Raw genomic sequence first — 20,145 nt, 5'->3', positions numbered from 1 at the left:
TTTTGCTCTTTTTCAGTTTCTTTTGATTGATGTATAACATCAAGGAGACACTCAGCTTTAAACCCAGACAAAAGTTTTAAATTATCTAGAAATAAGTGCACTATGCGCCTAAATTTAGGAGCTTTAAAAAGCGTGCAGCTACAAGGGCAGAGTTAGGGCGGGGAAATAAATGTAAATGCTCAGCACTGATTTTCTGCACTAGGCAGCTAACGTAAGGACCTAACTATAAGCAAATAAACAGCAAGATTAAATTTAGGGGCCTAAGCTTTAGGACCTTAAATTTATGTGAATTTTTAGGTGAAAACTTAGGTCTCTAAATTTGACTGATATTACTGTAGATGCCAGCTTAGGGACCTAACTTAGAGGCCTGTTTACTAAAGGTTTTCTCCCATTTTGTCTCTATAGAAAAAATGCTTAATAAATGACCCCCTTAGCTTCCTAAATTTAGGAACTCAGCTTTTTTGAATATTGGCTTTGTAGGATTAAAAATATTTTGTAAAGGAGAATTTTTTTTTAGCATATGTGGTTTTCTTGGTAATTCATTTAGCTATAGTCTTCTATGACCACTATTTAAACTTAGATAGTAAGATGCAGTAATCTATGATATGATATCTTTCAAATGAGAACAAAGGAAGGCCTAATCTTTGAATGATCCCATTGTATTACACTCTTAGGACCTGATTTACTAAGGCTTTTTTCCCCCAGTTTATGTCTTTGAGTCAAAAAGTGAGTGAATAAACCCCATAGATTACTGCAAATTCCTAATTCATTTTATAATATGTCATTGTCAATACCACATGGCAGAGCATCATCGCTGTTATTATTAGGCTTTACTTAATCCAAGTTTTGCATACTAAAAATTGCGATTAAACAGCCTGAAAAAATAATACTAAAGCATATTATGTATAATAAGTGTTTGTGTATAGAAAAGAAGCCTGAGAAGGAAATACAGTTTAGGGCACCAAAACTTTGTCAACAAGCAATGCTTTATTATCTATCAACATATCCTTGGGCATACAGCTTCCGAATTAGAAAACAGAAGGAAAAACAGCTGGCTCTAAATTTAGAAATGTAAAAATGTATTCCTTACATGTCATTTTTACGCCAGTTGATTGTACATGTTGCTCCAGTTGGATCTGGGGCATAGCTGGACCAGCCTAGTATGGGCATCATCGCCCAGAAAGCAGCATTCACCCATGCTGCAAGGATCATGACTACGTAGCTGCTGGTGGTCATTCTTCTTCCTATAGTTAATAGAACATTTTGCAATCATTTTACTTTTTGTGGTAATATTTTGCCATCTGTGTTTTTGTATTCATTATTTAAATCCCTAGCATGCTTATTTACATGCAGATTTTACAGCATACATAATTCTTAAAGGCTCTGTTCAACACAAAAAGCTATGAGGATAACTTTCAAAACTGCTCACATGTGCCCATATAAGCATGTATATGGGTGCATGCAAAGTTGCTACATTTTGTAACTTGTGCACAAACAATGGGGTAGATTTTAAAAGGTACGCGTGTAGCGTACATTTGTGCGTGCTACCCGGCATGCACAAATGTACGCCCAATTTTATAATATATGCGTGCAGCCATGCGCATGTTATAAAATCAGGGGTCGGCCTCCAGATTGGGCCCCAGCATCAGGCTTGGGCTCTGACTGAGGCCAAAGTTGTGGAGTCCAGTTTAGGCCCTATCATCAGGTCTAGGTTGAGGCGTCAAGACTAAACCTCCAAGCCTCGGCTTTGCATAGAACCTAGGCTGAGGTTGGGGCAACCTACCTGAGGCCTCAGCCTACATAAGACTGAGGCTTCAGTCTGGTCTTAGGCCTCTCCAGATGATCCCCACTGGACCAGGTAAGTAGGGATAATGTGCATGTTTCCCTCCTCTGTATATATACAATACCCCATAATGACAAATTGAAATCAGTTTTGTAAAAATGTGTGCAAATTAATTTTTTAAAACCCTGAAATATCACATTTACATTAGTATTCAGACCCTTTGCTATGACACTTAAAGTTGACCTCAGATGCATCCTGTTTCCATTGATCATCCTTGAGATGTTTCTCCAACTTGATTGTTGGTATAAGGTCCCACAGTTGACAGTGCAAGTCAGAGCAAAATCAAAGCCATAAAGTCGAAGGAATTGTCTGTAGACCTCAGGACAGGATTGCGTTGAGGCACAGATTTGGGGAAGGGTACAAAAAAATTGCTACAGCATTGAAGGTCTTGAAGAACACAGTGGCCTCCATCATTCTTAAGTTCAGAACCACCAGAACTCTTCCTAGAATTGGCACTCACCCAAACTGAGCAATTGGGAGAGAAGGCCTTGGTCAGGGAGGTGATCAAGAACCTGATGGTCATTCTGACCGAGCTCCAGATTTCCACTGTGGAGATGGGAGAACCTTCCAGAAGGACAACCATCTTTGCAGCACTTCACCAATCAGGCCTTTATGGTAGAGTGGCTTGACAGAAGCCACTCCTCAGTAAAAGGCACATGACAACCTGCTTGGAGTTTTCCAAAAGGCACTTAAAGGACTCTCAGAGCATGAGAAACAAGGGTCTCTTGTCTTATGAAACCAAGATTGAACTCTTTTCCTGAATGCAAAGTGTCATGTCTGGAGGAAACCAGGCACCACTCATCACCTAGCAAATTTCATCCCTATGGTGAAGCAAGGTGGTAGCAGCATCATGCTATGGGGATGTTTTTCAGCTACAGGAACACGTAGACTAGTCAGGGTCGAGGGAAAGATGAATGGAGCAAAGTACAAAGAGATCCTTGATGAAAACCTGCTCCAGAGCACTTTGGACCTCAGACTGGGGTGACGATTCACCTTCCAACAGGATAATGACCCTAAGCACACAGCAAAAGCAAAGCAGGAGTGGCTTCAGCACAAGTCTGCGAATGTCCTTGAGTGGCCCAGCAAGAACCTGGACTTGAATCCATTCAAACATCTCTGGAGAGTCCTGAAAACAGTTGTATATCGACGCTCCCCATCCACCTGACAGAGCTCAAAAGGATCTGCATAGAAGATTGGGAGAAAATCCCCAAATCTAGGTGTACCAAGATTGTAGCATCATACCCAAGATGACTTGAGGCTGTATTCACTGCAAAAGGCCTTAACAAAGTACTGAACAAAGGGTTGAAATACTTATGTAAATGTGATATTTCAGGTTTTTGTTAAACTAATTTGCACACATTTCTACAAACCTGATTTCTCTTTGTCATTATGCGGTATTGTGTGTAGAATGAGAAGGGAAAAAATGCATATTATCCATTTTAGAATAAGGATGTAAAGTGACAAAACATGGAAAAAGTGAAGAGGTCTGAATACTTCCTGAATCCACGGGTATGTCTTTTGTTTAATTTTTAATACTAAAGATCTGAAATTTTTATCTGTTGCTTTCTTCAGCTTTTACATTTGAACATAACATTAGATTTGCCGTACTGGCTCAGATCGAGCCCAATATCCTGTTTCCAACAGTGTCTAATCCAGAGCACAAGTACCTGGCAAGATCCCAAAAGGTTGATAGATTCCATGCTGCTTATCCCAGAGATAAGTCCACTTTAATAACAGTTTAAGGATTTTTCTTCTAGGAACTTGTCTAAACCTTTTTTAAACCCATCTGCACTAGCAGCTTTTACCACCGCTTTCGGCAATGAATAGAAGAAAATATTTTCCCCTATTTGTATTAAATGTATTAGCTAGTAACGTCATAGCATGTCCACTAGCCTTTGTACTTTCTGGAAGAGCAAACCACCGATTCGCGTTTTCCTGTTCCACTCCACTCATTGTTTTATAGAGCCCCTTTCTAAATAAGATCTAAGCTGGTGAATTTTACAGAACACATGAATGCAGTCAGCACTATAGACAACTGAGGAGTCATAGACAACTAAGAAGTGAATTTGATCCGCAAGCTAATAACTACTTTTCTTTGGTTCTACAGTAACTCCTGAAAGGGAGGACCACATAGATAATGTTCTATTTTTTCTACTAATCCAAAGCAACTCTGAGTTTCCTGAGTTAAGCTTAAGTTTGTGAAAATGTAACTAGTTTAATTTAAATAAACAATAACATGGAGCAACCCCTATTCTTCCAGACCTGTTTCAACTCAGGATAATCAGCGGTCCTTATTGCATAATTTGTGCAATGGAGAGGGTAAGAAAATAAATGTACTCCTGACACAAGCAAGGCTTTTGTGCTCAATCTTATGGTTCAATGTAAAACTTTAATTTAAACTTTTCAATAGATTGTTTACTGCACCCAGTAGGCATGACGCATATCAACAAAATACTAATTTGTGAGAGAATTCAGACTATTTGCCTGGTCACAGAGTTGGCTTACATTTCACCTAGATGTGCTGCCCTGCCAGTTGTCCACTTATTAAAAATAAAACTATGAATTAAAAATATTAACCCACAGAAATCATCATTGGGAGAAGAGTCAGTGCCCAAATCTTAACCTAAACTCCTTCTTTGTCCTGTAAATTACATTTATTTTTTCTCAGGCCTTGAATTTCTTCAGGTTAGACATTAATAAGCCATACCTGAAACTTAGTTTTATTGCAATTTACAGAAGAAAGAGCTGCTTTGCTGTTCCTTTGTTCCTGTGCATAAAACATGGAACACTCCATACAGATGGAATATATAGAATCTCACTCTCAGGCCCAAATCTGGAAATAGGAAGCACAGGAAATTGCCAAGGGTATCAAATTTCAAAGGTGCCAAATACCTGGGCTGAAGAAGAGTCTGCTCCTGCTTGCATTAGAGCTATGCAGCAATGATACTTCAAAGGCATGCTGCCATGGCACGCGAGGCTCCCTTCCAAACTCTCTGGCCCTAATTACAGATGCCAACATTTTAAATTCAGCCCTGCTCACTCTCTGTCAGTCCTCCAGGGTAATAAATGTTTCATTCACAGTCTGCAATTCATCACATGCAATGTCTTACATGATAGTTGACAAAATAAATAGCATTCAACAAACTTGTTAACAAAAGAAGCATGAAAATCTTCCTATATAAAGTGCCACTCTGAGGAAACCTATACAAGGGTCAATCATGCCTCTAGTTGCAAAGACTGCTTAAATAGGAAAGCTTTAAGCAGTTTCCTAAAAGTTGCAGTACATGTCATGAGGTGCAGATCAGAAAAGACATTCCATATAACAGGTCTGGCCACAGAAAAGGCTCTGACTTTGGTTTCCACAAGGTGAGATAGCCAAAGAAATGCAACATTCAACGGTCCATAATGTTGTTTCCGTTGGTCCTCGACGGCTTCGCCCCATTTGCCTCACCTTATTCACGGCTCCTCCCGCTTACCTGGGCAAGATGGCTACCACTGCGTCTACAAGCCGACCTCTCTGGCGTCCCCGGAACGGCTATGGTGCAGCCTCCCGCCATTGCTCTTCCCAGGTACCTACTAGGGTGCATGCGTGCGCGCAACCCACGTCTTTGTATCACCTTTGGCGCGAACCTCGAGGGTGTTCCCTCATGCTGACGTCACACCATCTGGGTATATTACCTTCACTCATTGTTGCGTTCGGGCCTGCTCTTCGCCCTCTCTCCACTCTCTCTACACCCTCTCTACCTCTGTGGCGACTCCCTCCGGGCCTGATGGACAGCTTGCTGCCGCGGCGTCTCCATGCCGCTTCTCCCCGGCGTCCCTGGACCAGCTCGACGCTGCGGATCCGCCATGTTCCTGATGACGTAGGGCGCGCACGCTCCAAAGTATGTACCAGCAAGGGCGCGAACCTCAGGGGCCTCCCCCTGTATTGACGTCATCCGCTTCCAACATAAAAGGTCTTCACTTGTTTTCACGATTCAAGTTAGCAAGGACAAGGACAAGTTTACGTACTCGCTACGGATTCGTCCAAGCTACTCTGCCTCCTCGGACTTACCAGGGGTACCCATTCCTCGGGGGCCTCGCTCTCTTTTCTCTATTTCAGATTGCAGCTAGGAACCGGTACTCACACCTCGAGGGCCTATGTTCCTGAAGACTCTACTACCTAGAAGCTATTATAGATACAGACAATCGTGAGTTGCCAACGCTCTCTTAGAACTGTCCCTGAAACCAGGTACTCGCTCCTCGAGGGCCTAACTCTTTCCAGCTACTGAGCCACATTAAGATTCTATGTGAGATTGTCATCTACTACTGGATATGTATACAGCATACCCTGTCTACTCACTATCTATAGTCTCCCTACAGCTCAGCAACCTTGGGATCGCAGTTCCAGTACCTGAGGGACTTCAGCTCTGCCGGGTATACCAGCTCACTACTGCCACCTCTGGTGGTTCTACTAACCTGTCTAATAAAAGAACTATCTGTGTCTGTCTCCATACTCAAGCCTGGCCGGTGGTCCCTCTCAGGATATACTCCTGGGGGTACTGTCATCTGCCATCGGCCCAAGGATTCACCTATTTACTACAGTGTGCTCACTCCTCCCACTTCAGGAGCGGAGTATAACAGAGTGCTAGCTCTCATCTAATGTCTCCGCCCATCAGACCTCAAAACCATAACTGATTGCAACGCAGCACGGAGATTATAACAGATTGCTAACTCCTCCTTCCTGGGGAGTTCACTCATACAGATTGCTAACTCCTCCCCTCTGGGGGAGCAAACCCTAACACTCATTTGCTAGCTCCCCGACTTAGCAAGGACTCAAATCCGTTCTTGTCTACGCTACTCTGCCGCTTCCATGCTGCCGCAGGAAGTTCTCTCCCTCTGCCCTTCGGGGTATATGCTAACCTAGGTACCCGCTCCTCGGGGGCCCTCTGCTTTATTTCAGGTTCCTGTCAGGGAACAGGTACTCGCTCCTCGAGAGCCTGCTCTCCCTCCTCAGTGCCTATACCTTCTATAACGACCTGGTGGAATCGCACATCAACAGCAAAACACCTAGTGAGTACTCTACTTTCAGTCTATCTTATCCACAGTATCTCCTCGCTGGGAGACCTGCCGCAGATCCTTCTGATTCATCTAGGAGAGAAGGGCTCCCTCTGCCGAGGTCCCTGAGACTGCAACTACGAGACTGCCTCACTACTGCCACCTCTGGTGGTTCTCTTCAAGCTGTTAAACAAAAGAACTCTTGTGTTTGTGTAGTACGAGTCTAGCCCAGTGCTGTGGCTCCTCACGGAGCTCCTCCCCTTGGGCGTGGTCACCTCCACAGCACCCAAGGATCCACAAACACACATAATAACAACACATAATGTGCAGGTCTAAGTGCTTGAGAGGAGTTATATATTCACAGGATAGAACAAATCCAGTAGGAAGTACTGATACCATTAGTAGCTTATGAATAAGCATTATACTGTATCTAATTCTCCAGTAAATCAGCAGCCAGTGGAGTGCATGAAGAATAGGGGTTATGTGTTCCCTGATGTCTGTACCAATTAGCATAGTATCGGCAAGTTCTGGACTATTTGTAGCACCCAGATACCCATAAGTATGATAATCCAAATATATAAGGGCAAATTCTGGCAATACTTTAGGATGTAGGAGGGGTTTCAACCTCCTCAACATCTGCAGTTTGAAGAACAAGTCCTTAACTACCACCTTAACCTGTGTGCCTGATGACAAATCAGCTTCCCACCATACACCAAGATTCTTTTTACTTGGGCTAAAATAGCAATCTCACAGCCCTCAGACTGGAAGACAGAGGGGGTGTCATCAGACAAAAATCGACTGAAGTCAATCACCCCTGTCTTGTCGACCTTGAGGGCTAATTTGTTGTGAAATAACCATTGGTTAACAGCAGATAACTGAAGAGAGCAAAGCCAAAGTATCAGGCCAGTTTGAAGCCTTAGGTACAAAAAAAAATGTCATCTGCATAAATCCTGTACCCAACTCCCAAGCCTGACAAAAAAGTTGACACAACAGGGCCAGATAGATGTTAATCGTACTGCCAATAAAGCACATCCCTATGTTGTATCAGGTGGAGGTCACCATGCTAGCTCTCACTTTTTGAAAGTATCTTTTTATATATGATTTGCAGGACTCTTTATTTGGTAGGTTTTCGTTTGTGGTCTTTCTGTTTCGGTCCTGTTGATTTTCTATCTTTGTTTTTATGATGTTTTGTTACTGTGATTATTGTAATGTGCCCGTCCTGTACTGTGGCAGGGTGGGTAATAAATTGGGATAAGTAAATACATAAATAAACAGTATTCACACCACAAGTTCAGAAAGATGGTTCTTTGGCTCAGCAGCAGAGTCCTTGGTTTATAGCCAGAGATCGGTACATTTAATTTGCCAGATTGCCAGTCATAAAAATTAAACTTTCAAGTCACGACTGGCAATTTTTATTTTCAGTGGCCATAAGAGTCTATTGCAGGCACAGTCCAGGCTGGTAAGGTGTTAGTTACCCTCACACCATTCAATCCACGCTTTTCATTTTTGATCATCATTTTCCTTGTGTCTTGAGAAACAATTGCCAATTATGCCAGGTACTGCCAAATTGTGTGGTGGTTTCATAATGTGGGAAAAAAATAGCCAAAAGAGCCTAAACTAAGGCCCAAGACACTCATTTTACTTATGACAAAAAACGAGATTTTAGCCCATGTCTCCAGAGGTGAAAAGTTACAGCCAAATTTTAAAAGCCCAGCGCGTGTAAAAATCAGTACTTACATGTGTGGCCGGGCCCTGCCTGTGCCACGCACATTTTCAAAAGGGCCCGGCCACGTGTGTACGCACCGATATGCGCACGAGTGCTGGGCCCTGAAAAAGGGGCAGAACGGAGGCTGGCTGGGGCAGCGGCCATTAACCGCTGTCCCGGGAAAGCGCGTGCCGGCAGTTGGCCAGTGCGCGCAAACTACTTCTGTTCCAGGAGAGCAGTAAGAAGTAAAACAAAAAAAAAATGTAAGTCGCTGGGACTGGTTTAGGGGGTGGGGAGGAGAGGGGAAGAAGGAGGGAGTTTAGGTAGGGGGTGTGGAAGTTCTCTCCCAGTCCGCTCCTTAATTGGAGCGGACTGGGTGCGAACTGGAGAAAATCCGATTATGTTGCAAAAATTCACCACCTTGCGCGCGTGGATTATAAAATCCGGCACACATGCGCGTGTGGCCACCCGATTTTATAACACGTGCGTGCTGGCGTGCGCATGTTATAAAATTGGCATGCCCATGTGCGTGCGCTGGGAACTGCGCGCACACAGACGCGTGCACGCATCTTTAAAATCTACCCCTTTGTGTACCATACATAACACACAATTACATATCTTAATAAAGATGAGGTTCTGTTAAGAAACAGCATATAAAGGAATATAGTACGGTATAGCACCGTTTATCCATAATGGTTGGAACCAAGCTCATTCCAGATAATGGAATTTTATGGACAATTAAAGTTGTGGATAATGGGTGAGTTCTGCCAAAAGAATTTCAGATAATGGAAGTATTTTCAGATAACGGAATTTATAAAGCTAAGGAATATATGAATCCAAACAATTTTTGGATAATAGTCATTTTTCTGGATAACTAACCACAAACCAAAGTCCATCATTATTTTAAAGATAATGGCAGATTTTAGATATGGGTCCTCAATTAAAAGGTGCTTTACTGTATAACATTTTTTAGGCTCCATAAGAGAGTCTGGAGATCTGATATACTTTTTACAGACATAATAGCTCTGTCATTTTGTACAGTTCTAAATAAAAAACGTTTCTAGGAGAAAGTTTTCTGTGAGCAAGTAAACTGACAGGGAAGAACAAGAATGGCCCTGAAACAGACAGCCACATTAGGATTACCTCCATGTCAGTAGGAGAGGCTGAGTCAGCCCTGATTTTCCATCCAATCCATGTATAAACTCACAATATCTTTTTCTTATGAGATTGGAACTATGAGCCCATGCATGCAATAAGAGTAAAACCAGGACTAGATCATTTTCTTCCTACTGAACAAGAAATGCCATTACAACATTCTTTGTTCGCAAAAATAATACTGAAGTTGTACCTATATTAGGTCTGCAGATGGTCAGGTAGCGATCAATGGCCACCACAGTGAGCAATCCAATACTAGCCATTCCAAAAAAGATATTTAAACCAGCATAGATCTGAAAATATAACAGAAATATGAAAGATAATGTTTGCCAAAATCTGGTTTTGGTGTTTTGTTCTTGCCCATAAATGTATTCAAACATAATTTTCAGTTAACACGATTGCATTAAAACTTGTAGATTCACTTTGTTTATGTTATTTGCTATATTGTGAACATATTTTTAAATTGCTACTATCTGTGTATATATATACTGATCCCTAAGAGAAACAGTGCTACAAAAATTGTTGTAAAAACAAGACTTTATTGAAAAAATATTTAGAATAGTGTATGACTAAAAAACCTGTAATATTAACAGTAATGGTATATATTCTTTATACAAAATTTGAATTTAATACATACAATCAAAAACCTTCTTAGAAACATCACAAAAAATATTGAAAATAGAAAAATACACAAAACATACATAAAATATGCACACATACCACACTCATACTCCAACAATATTGGAATTAATATATATTCATTGAACAAGTTGAACAAGTCAACTGACGTCAAATGAAGCTAGGTAAACTTGATTACATTTCAGTGAGTTTAATTGTAAAACCCAATGTTAAAATTCAAACTTGAAGAACCCTGACAAGGATCCTCATTTCACCTGAAAGGCTTCTTCAGGGGGAATTTTAACATGGACCAATATGACAAATCTGTAGAGCTTGGACAAATATTGCCTGTATTGAAAAACTACACTGCTTTGAAATTCCTGAAGGTATAAATGGTGAGAGTCTTTCTTCCAATGATGTGCAATATATGTGCTTATTAGGAAAAGAAATCTTCATCTGTCAAAAGCAGTTTTAATATGTATTTCTCAAAGACCAATAAATCTTACTGTCTACACAAACAACACAAGCAAGAGCTCAGCAGTTAGTTAACTCAGCTTGTAAATAGACATCCTGACATTTTAGCAAATCGTTCTCAAAGTGCTTCACTCAAAATTTGCCTTCCTCCCTGACAGCCACTGCAGCAGGAACTAAAATTAAGGCAGTTTGCCACCATTATGCAGCAGGTCTCTGACAGCTTTGATGGTCTAGCTACTGGACAAGTGGCAGTGCATGTTCCAATTACTAATCACCTGAGAACACTCAATAAAGAAGCAACAACGAAATCCACCCAAGTTGGGTGAAATTATGCAGGGACTGCACATAAACATATTCGAGATCAAGGCATCCAGATGACTCTACTTTTTGGATACATAGATAACATCTTTGGATACATCAGCAGTTATTGGGAAGAGGTAGATGAAGAGAAGGACCGGTAAGAGATATTTTTATTATTATCCAGTAAATGTGTAACTTTCCAGAATTGAGCTAGTTGGTCTAGACTAATTAATGTCTGTTCTACTATAAAAGATTTTTAAAGGGCAGTTTATTTATAAACCAGTTAAAAAGATGGTCCAAATCATTTTGTATCCATTACAACATAATTATCCTAGAGTTAATTCAACAGTGAAGAAAGTCCATGGGAACATAGAGACTTGTCAGTGTCTTGATTCACCTATGGAATTCGGGGGCACCATCTGTCCACCAATAGGATTTTGGAGTTGTGTCTTCTCTCTTATGGAGAGAATCCTTTCAGACTCCATCTCAATGACCCTGGGAACAGCTGGGCGAGGTTTGATTCCCCTGCTCAGATCTTGCTCCTCAGGCTGGTCAGGACGGGAGAACTGCAGAGACAGTGGTCACTGTCCCTAGGTATTCCAGGCACTACTCATATTGTGATGCTTGCTGGCTGGCTCAAGGTGGCATAGGACTCAGCCTCAAAAGAAGCTGCATCTCATTCTCTCAGGACATAGTCATTGCAGGGCCTGGCTAATTAAGATAGAGTTCCATTTTTTTCTTTTAGAGGAAACTTTAAAAAAAACCAAAAACTAAGAGTAGATATCATATTTACCTGGCACCCCGCATTTCCAAATTTCCAACTTCCATGAAGGTCTGAAGCAGCAGACATGGGATACCCAATGCCACTGACTCCAATGTCAGTAAATGCCAGGTTAATAATGATTGCATTTGTTGCTGTACGAAGTTCTTTATACTTAACAAAGATTCCCAACACGACTGTGTTACTGAGAATACTGATCACTCCTGAGGAGGGGCACAGAGACCAAAAGAATCTATATTCATTCATTTAAAAAACAAAAATAACTTGGCAAATCCTACAGTATATACATAGCATGAAGTGGCTGTACAGTGATAAATTTTGTGAACGTTTCCTGTATAGTACAATAGCTAATGGGTACAATGAAGTTCATATTACAAAACTCCCTGTTTTGTTGATATTCAGAATGCAAATAAAAGAACAAACACATAGGGGTGGATTTTCAGAGCCCTGCTCGCCTAAATCCGCCTAAATCCGGGCGGATTTAGGCGAGCAGGGCCCTGCGTGCCGGTGCGCCTATGTTCAATAGGCCTACCGGCGCGCGCAGACCCCAGGACTCGCGTAAGTCCCGGGGTTTGGCGAGGGGGGCATGTCGGGGGCGTGTCGGGAGCGGGCCCGGTCGGCGCTGCGTTTTGGGGGCGTGTCGGCAGCGTTTTGGGGGCGGGCCCGGGGGCATGGCCGCGCCCTCCGTACCCGCCCCCAGGTCGCGTCCCGGCGCGCTAGCGGCCCGCTGGCGCGCGGGGATTTACGTCTCCCTCCGGGAGGCGTAAATCCCCCGACAAAGGTAAGGGGGGGGTTTAGACAGGGTCGGGCGGGTGGGTTAGGTAGGGGAAGGGAGGGGAAGGTGAGGGGAGGGCAAAAGAAAGTTCCCTCCGAGGCCGCTCCGATTTCGGAGCGGCCTCGGAGGGAACGGGGGTAGGCTGCGCGGCTCGGCGCACGCGCCAGCTATACAGAATCGATAGCCTTGCACGCGCCGATCCAGGATTTGCGCGGCTACGCGCGTATCTACTAAAATCCCGCATACTTTTGCTTGCGCCTGATGCGCCAGCAAAAGTACGCCAATTTGCGCGGTTTGAAAATCTACCCCATAGAGTACAGAAAAGGAAAAAGGAAAAATGGTCATGGAGACAAGAAGAGGGAAGAGATAACATCTGGATATTAAAGCTATGGACTGAGTTGAGAAATAGAGGGAAGTTGAAATCTGAATTAATTAAATTTAATGTCATGGCATCCAATGACTCATTATGGCTTAAAATTTGGTCACTTCTGAATTCTTACCAGTTAACACCACTTTATACAGCCATTATATACTGTTGCCATACCAGCATATGTACAGTATATACATCTGCTCCCTTCAGTTTATTTTCCTTTGCACAGGTTAATTATTCCTTAATTCATTCACCCTGTGTGTTAAAATCTAATGACATCTTCTACTGACTCTGGGAGAGGATGACTAACTAGTTCCAAATGTAACTCTTTTCTGGGGGTTTGCTATTTCCCCTAGGGCCATAAAAGTATTTATTCTCTGGGGATGTCTTCTCAGGCATATTTCCCCTCACTGCAGATCCCAAGGGATGGATCCTTTCTATGGGGGTGAAGGCAGTCCTTCTTGGCCCAGCCAATGGAGTGCTTTTCCCTGTGTGTAAGAGTATCTCTATGCTTTCTCTTTCGGCAGTTACAGCTGGGACAAACAGGCTGGACACAGATGGGGTGTTCAAATAAAATTTACTGATTATCTCAAAAACTTCTGTGAATGTCCATTAAAGCCTCCACCAATGAAACTGTATAATGAGAATATTTACACTGTCTTCCTGATTCTGGGTTTATGACCTTATCTCAACTTCTGGGATGGAACTTATCACTTTTCTTCTCAATGAACAAACTGTCCCAGTGGATTAAGGAAATCCTATTGAGGGGAATCCCCTAAATCCTGGAATATTCCTACCTTACTCCAGAGTTTTGTCTCTTGCCCACAACCTTAGTCCTGTTCCCTTAGGGTGAAGATCCTATTGAAGGACTCCGGATCTTCTTCTTCATCCCAAACTTCCAATGGATGTAACTTCAGGAAATGTCTGAGGTACACTGATAAACAGCTATACTAGTCCAGCTTCCCTGTGAGGAGGCTTGGATCAAAATACTCCTCATAATAAAAAGAGGACACTATAAGCAGTTCCAAAACTCTCTGGCTAGGTGGTACTGTCATTGATCTTGCTTCTTGTCTACCCTAGAAGGTGGGCTCACAGGTCTTCAGCCCTTCTCCTCTGGATCTGGGGACTACCTTCACCAAGAAGATTAAAGATTTCACTCCAGTCACCACATACCCAAAATCTCAGTAAAGTCTCTCTTAAAAAATGAGACAGACTATCTCAGGCAGGGAGTGCTCTGATAAGAAATCTCCTCTGAACAAAAAAAACACTAAGTTGGATTAGTAGGCCCATCTCAGCTGAGAAACACAAAATCAGCTGTGGTCATTTTGATAAGCTTGAAAGCTTATCAAAATGACCACACATACACCTAACCTAGCTCCCCCTAAATAAGTCTGAGACCACCAATCACAGCCAACCTCAAAAAAGGGACTGTACAGGACTGGCATCTCCGACTAAGCTGTAAACTCTATGGGCACTGGGCAGGGACCTAGGGCCATCTAGTGGCTGACCAGAGGGTTGCTATACAAGGCTACCATGCACTAGGGATGTGCATTCGTTGTTTTATTCGTTCCATTCGTTTCAACAGTAGCCACGTATCTCACAAATGGATAGTAGGCATGCCAAAATGAATGGTGTGCACGTATGTAGCTGGTGTGTATATACATGCACACCCTTTGTTTTTGGGGCACCTACTATCCATTCATGAGAAAAGTTTCTATTGTTGAAAGCAATGGAACAAATGGAGCAATGAATTTACATCCCTGCCATGCATTCATTACTGAGTGATCTTTCAGCTGGTCAATAAAAGAAAAAGATACAAACCAGCAGAAGGTGTGACATTCTTGATAATCTTGGTTCAACCCTTCTGCCCCGTCCCCCATGCATTTCTTTTCAGAAGGCACAATTTTGCCCACTTCCTGAATCAACTACCAGTTTTGAAAAACTGACTTACCTTCAGACAAAGTTTCATAGAGCTATGTGCACTTGTTTCAGTGTTATAAGTGTGTGTGTGTGTGTGTGTTGGGTGGGGGGGGGAGACACATTTCTTATGAGAAAACTACCAACTTTATTCCAATTCTGCAATACATCCCAACCCATCAACTTTGAATGTGGAAAAGTCTGATCTACCCCAAAGATCTACCCCCTCCAACAAAGTTTGGTGCAGCTGGATCTAGTCACTCCAAAGTTATTACAGGGGGAGGGGGGACCCACAACATAAAAACACAAACTGTAACACACAGACATTTTCCATCTTATAATAAGCTTAGCTTTTCTGTCCTATTGAACCACAGCTAAAAGCAGAAAATAAAAGAAACACGTTCGCAGTAATCTTTGGATTCCTACTTAAAAAAAATGTTCTCTGATGTATGAAATGTTTGAACTACTTTTTTATAAACATTTTTTTTCAGTGAAACAAGAGTGACTGCTCATGCCCCTGTCTTCATGGAACAATTAAAATGTCTGTGCTTGTTTTGGAGAAGGATAGCACACAAGGAACGCACTCATCAACACAAACTCCTATGTAATATCTGGATCCAAATAAGTAATATCTGGATCCAAATAAGATATCTGGATCCAAATAAGAATCTGGATCCAAATAAGAATCCACTTATCTGGATCCAAATAAGAATCCACTTATCCAAATAAGAATCCACTTATCACAAACTTACACTCAGTATTACCTTTTGAGTTTTTATCATATCATCACCATGCACTACTGTGTCATATTTATTCTCTTGGTTATTTATATTACCGCTCATATTTATGTACCGTCACATTCATTCAAATAGGCTTATTTATTTATTCTGCTACACTATTACTTTAATTGTATGAAATGTAAATATTGCATTGTTTAACCTCTCCCCTCTTCCAGTTCCAAGTTTATTTTCCCTGTTTTATTGTAACTTTCTCACACCTTTTAATTGATTCTCTGTATTTAAAGTTCACAGTTCTATTGGAAATATTTATTACGTTACGCTATACTTTACACACATTGTTATTTGTAAACCGGGTTGATGTGATGCCTATCATGAAACTCGGTATAACAAAAATAATAAATAAATAAATAAATAAAATAAAGACAGCAGAGTCGATATCATCAGTAAAACAAGGTTCACAAATAAAAGATATATATACAAGGTGATAGCTTTTTATTTGACTAGCTTAATACATTTCTTGATTAGCTTTCAAGAAACCTAATAGAGCTAATAATAATGCTTTTCTTTAGGTCAGAATTCAAATGTGCAAAAGATGACATTACCAGCGGACTAACACAGCTGCCAAACTACTATCACCAGTAGAGGCAGGATCAGCACCTGTCTACCTTGTTTTCTCTCATGTACAGGGAGGGAATGGTTACTTCTGTAAAGCCAATTGTGAATTTTTCATGCAATGGAGTATTACAATGTGCCATTCTTCATTTAATACATGTCTCCAGGTTTTACCCTTGTTAGGTTGATTATAACTTGATCATAGGATAAGAGGACTTCTTTGGGGGGGAGAACAGGGATGGAATAAGGGCCAGGGCAAATTGCACTGTTTTCTGAAAATGTCAAACAGTTCACTGATATTTTGAAGTAAGATAACTACTTAAGAAACAAAAATGTCCATACCTGCCGTTATCAAGTAAGATGCCACTATATTGTGCTCAGTCTGTGAGAAAGCTGAATGAGCTCTTTTCTCAGTTTCTGTTGAAAAGTTGTTTGAGCCATTGTCTATGAGTTTAGATTTTAAAAACTGGGGAACGTCTTCCATTGCAGATCCTGCAAAAGTCTTTAAAAAAAACAAAAAACCCCAACACAACAATGCAGTTTTATTCAGATGAATGCTTTCAGTTTGATACATCGACCAAACTGAAAGAGGGAAAGAGAATCCCCTACAGGATTTAATTGGGGCTAAAATCCAAAAGGATTACGTTCCCACGCTTTGCCAGGAGATGCTGATCAGTGGAACAAAGGCTGGCACAAACCCACTTGAGTTTCCAGAGAGAATACAATTCCTAGTCCTTGTTACTGAAAAGATTAACAGTCATATGCTAGCCTTTCACTGGCATTCATTATGCAATTCTGTTTTCCAAAAGCCCCTACAAATCAGAACCCCCCCCCCAAAAAAAAAAAAAATCATTAAGATTAACAAAGAATATTGTACATTTTACCCCAAAGACTGACCATCAGAAATAGAATAGCCACAAACAAGGGTAAGAACAGACATAAGAGCACAGCACAAAAGTCAATGTGGCCAGTGATTGTGCAACCACAGAACAAATGGAAGTTCTATCCATCAGGAAAAGCAAAGGCAAGAAAGAGTTAGCAAATAACATGCTTATGTTAGCAGATTATAAGGGGGGAAAAAAACCCCTAAAACAAACAAACAAAAAATTAACCACACAAACAATACAATTCCATGAGTGCAAGTAAATGCAGATTTACCTTTATCTTTTTCAGTCACCAGTCCTTTAGTCACAACAATACATTTTAAGTAACATTTATGTATTCAATTTTATTTATTTAAAATTATTTGTTTTCCACACCCTCCAACGTACATAATAATATATACATACATAATAAAATCAGAGACTTACAACATAGAAAATACAAAAATCACAAATCAGTGATAAAATGGAGGGATAAACATGCTGTTGCAGAGCTATAATTGACAGTGAAATATGAGGTCTTTTCACAGCTGCTGAGAATGCTGCTTTGTACAGATGTGTTTTTAAAGCTTTTTAAAATTCCTTGAATCCATCAGAGTACACATCGATAAAGGGGAGGGAGTTCTAAAGTAGAGGTCCTACTATGAAAAACGTTCTTTTGCTGGTTACTGTCAACCAAGCTACGAGGGGGGGGGGGGGAAAGATGATTGGAGTGACCTTACTGGGGCGTGTAGACTGAGGGTAAAGCTGAACCTGGGAGATGCAACATTATTGAGCAGATTGTGTATTATAACAGCCAGTTTATATTGTATGCATTGCTGTTTCTGGAGACCCACCGAATACTGGATATGTTATCGTGGAGACACATCCTGCTGTGACACCTCCCCACTAGCAGACACCTTCAGTGAGCCATTTACTTACTGATCACTTGTCTTAGCCTGTGGTGCAGCCTCCTCTCCAGCAGTGGTCTTCAGCAAGCTTCACTTCGATCCTTGCCAAGTTCAACCCAGCCTTGCCAGAACCTAGATGCCGTTTCACGGAGTCACTCTTGGCTCTCTGATCTAGCCTCTTACCTTGCTCTATGCCTTGTGGCCTCTGGACCTTCTGCCTCCTTGAACTGTTCTGATGTCATTGCTAATCAGTTATCTAAACCACATACTGAATCTCCAATGAAGACACTTTGTCTAAATTTCAACACTGTTTTATCCCAAACAAGTAATTAAAACATATAACTTACTGGTTGCAGTCTCGAGGGGGAGGGAAGAGGAGAGGTTGGTCTCAGGTTCAGAGCATTGATTCTAGAGTTGAAATAGCTGTTGTAGGAATTGTACTGGAGATTTAAGTACACCTATTGTGTGCACTTATGTGTATGTGTATGTGTATGTGTGGTAAAAAGGAAATGCCTTTTCAAGGAATAGGAGAAATGAGAGGCTACTTGCTTCTTTCTTCTTCTTAGAAGCACACATGCACATGGAAAAAAATTCAGCAAGCATGGAGCAGAATCAGAACCAATAAGTGCCCAGAATCAGTGGGGCTGGAAACATATGATCATAAAGGGCCAACAACAACATGACTACACGATTATAGAGGCTTGTAATCCTTCTGTGCCATCACACTAGCTCACAAGCAGAAACAGAACAATTTTATATATATATATATATACACACACATACAGATATATAATCACATATACACATATACATACATACATATATAAATATATGTATACATATGAAACAATAAATCTGCTCACAGTTAATGGGGGCAGAACATGACCCTTGCTCTGTGGCCTACTCAGGCCTTACCTTGCTTAGTGGCCTTCGGGTCTCCAGCCTTGCTGCCTTTTGTGTTCTCTATTCATGTCATCCTTGTCTGCTCCTATCCTTGTCTAAGTCTTGCCCTAGTCTGCCTTGTTTAGTCCTGTCCTTGTCTGGTCTTCTTGTGCCTAGCCCAGCCCAGTCCCCAGCCCCAGTATTTAGTCCCCAGTGCCCCGCCTGTTCCAGTATCCTGTCCACAGCCTCCTGCTTGTTCCAGTATACAGCCCAGACATCATTATTTTTGAAATATGCTTCATGTGACTCTCTGGAAGAAACACTTTGCTATGCTCTGTATCAAATCGCAAGCCGAGATACTCTAGCATGAGATGGCTGTAAACTGCTCTTGCCCATGTTCACCACCCAGCCTAGCTCCTGAAACGAGATGCCAAGTGACTCTTGTCTGCACTTTTATCCCAAATGAACTAGTTAAGAATATAAGAAATTGCCATACTGAGTCAGACCAAGGGTCCATCAAGCCCAGCATCCAGATATGGATGGACAAGAATGCCATTATGCAGAGACACTGCTACCACCGCCATGAGCTTGAAGAAGGTGCAGTTGCCAGCCTGAAGGGCAGGGCCTGAAACTGATAATAGTTTTATTAATATAGTGATAACCGCCCGTCTCTGGCTGAGTTTCACCCATAGGGCTACATCATGGGCTCTTGAAATTGAATTGGCAATAGATTATGTATTCGGGCCACTGTGTAGTGTTCAATTTTATGCGCCGATTTAATTTTATGGAATGAATATGAAGTGGTTATTGGATCACATATTGTAAAGTAGTCCTTGAACAATATTCGTATCCACGTTTTTCAATTGATTGATTTGTGCTCACTGCGCTATCGGTATTAGAGGTTTTTTTATTGAATGTTCTATTGTATGTAGTAAGACTGCAATACTACACTGCATACTAATCGCAGAAAGAGAGATTGTAACACTCTGTACCACTTAAATGTGGATACAAATATTGTTCAAGGACTACTTTACAAGATATGATCCAATAACCACTTCATATTCATTCCATAAAATTAAATCAGCGCATAAAATTGAACACTACACAGTGTGCCTGAATACATAGTGAGTGTGCATGAGATAGCTATGCATACATTTGAGACCTA

At 41.4% G+C, this 20,145-nt stretch overlaps 1 protein-coding gene across 1 annotated transcript in view; it reads right to left on the bottom strand.

The window, feature by feature from the left end:
- Positions 1–20,145, bottom strand: part of RRH (retinal pigment epithelium-derived rhodopsin homolog) — a 52,285-nt gene that overhangs the window by 22,025 nt on the left and 10,115 nt on the right. The window contains exons 2-5 of the mRNA XM_029608186.1: positions 16,670–16,829; positions 11,926–12,116; positions 9,934–10,033; positions 1,091–1,244 (exon numbers count right to left, since the gene is read on the bottom strand). Coding sequence (XP_029464046.1) covers positions 1,091–1,244; positions 9,934–10,033; positions 11,926–12,116; positions 16,670–16,829 — 605 coding nt within the window. The remainder of the gene's footprint in view (positions 1–1,090; positions 1,245–9,933; positions 10,034–11,925; positions 12,117–16,669; positions 16,830–20,145) is intronic.

This window comes from Rhinatrema bivittatum, chromosome 1, assembly GCF_901001135.1.
Source record: "Rhinatrema bivittatum chromosome 1, aRhiBiv1.1, whole genome shotgun sequence".
Classification (NCBI taxonomy): domain Eukaryota; kingdom Metazoa; phylum Chordata; class Amphibia; order Gymnophiona; family Rhinatrematidae; genus Rhinatrema; species Rhinatrema bivittatum.
Note: the sequence above shows the minus strand (reverse complement) of the source record. Positions and strands in the feature narration are given on the sequence as shown.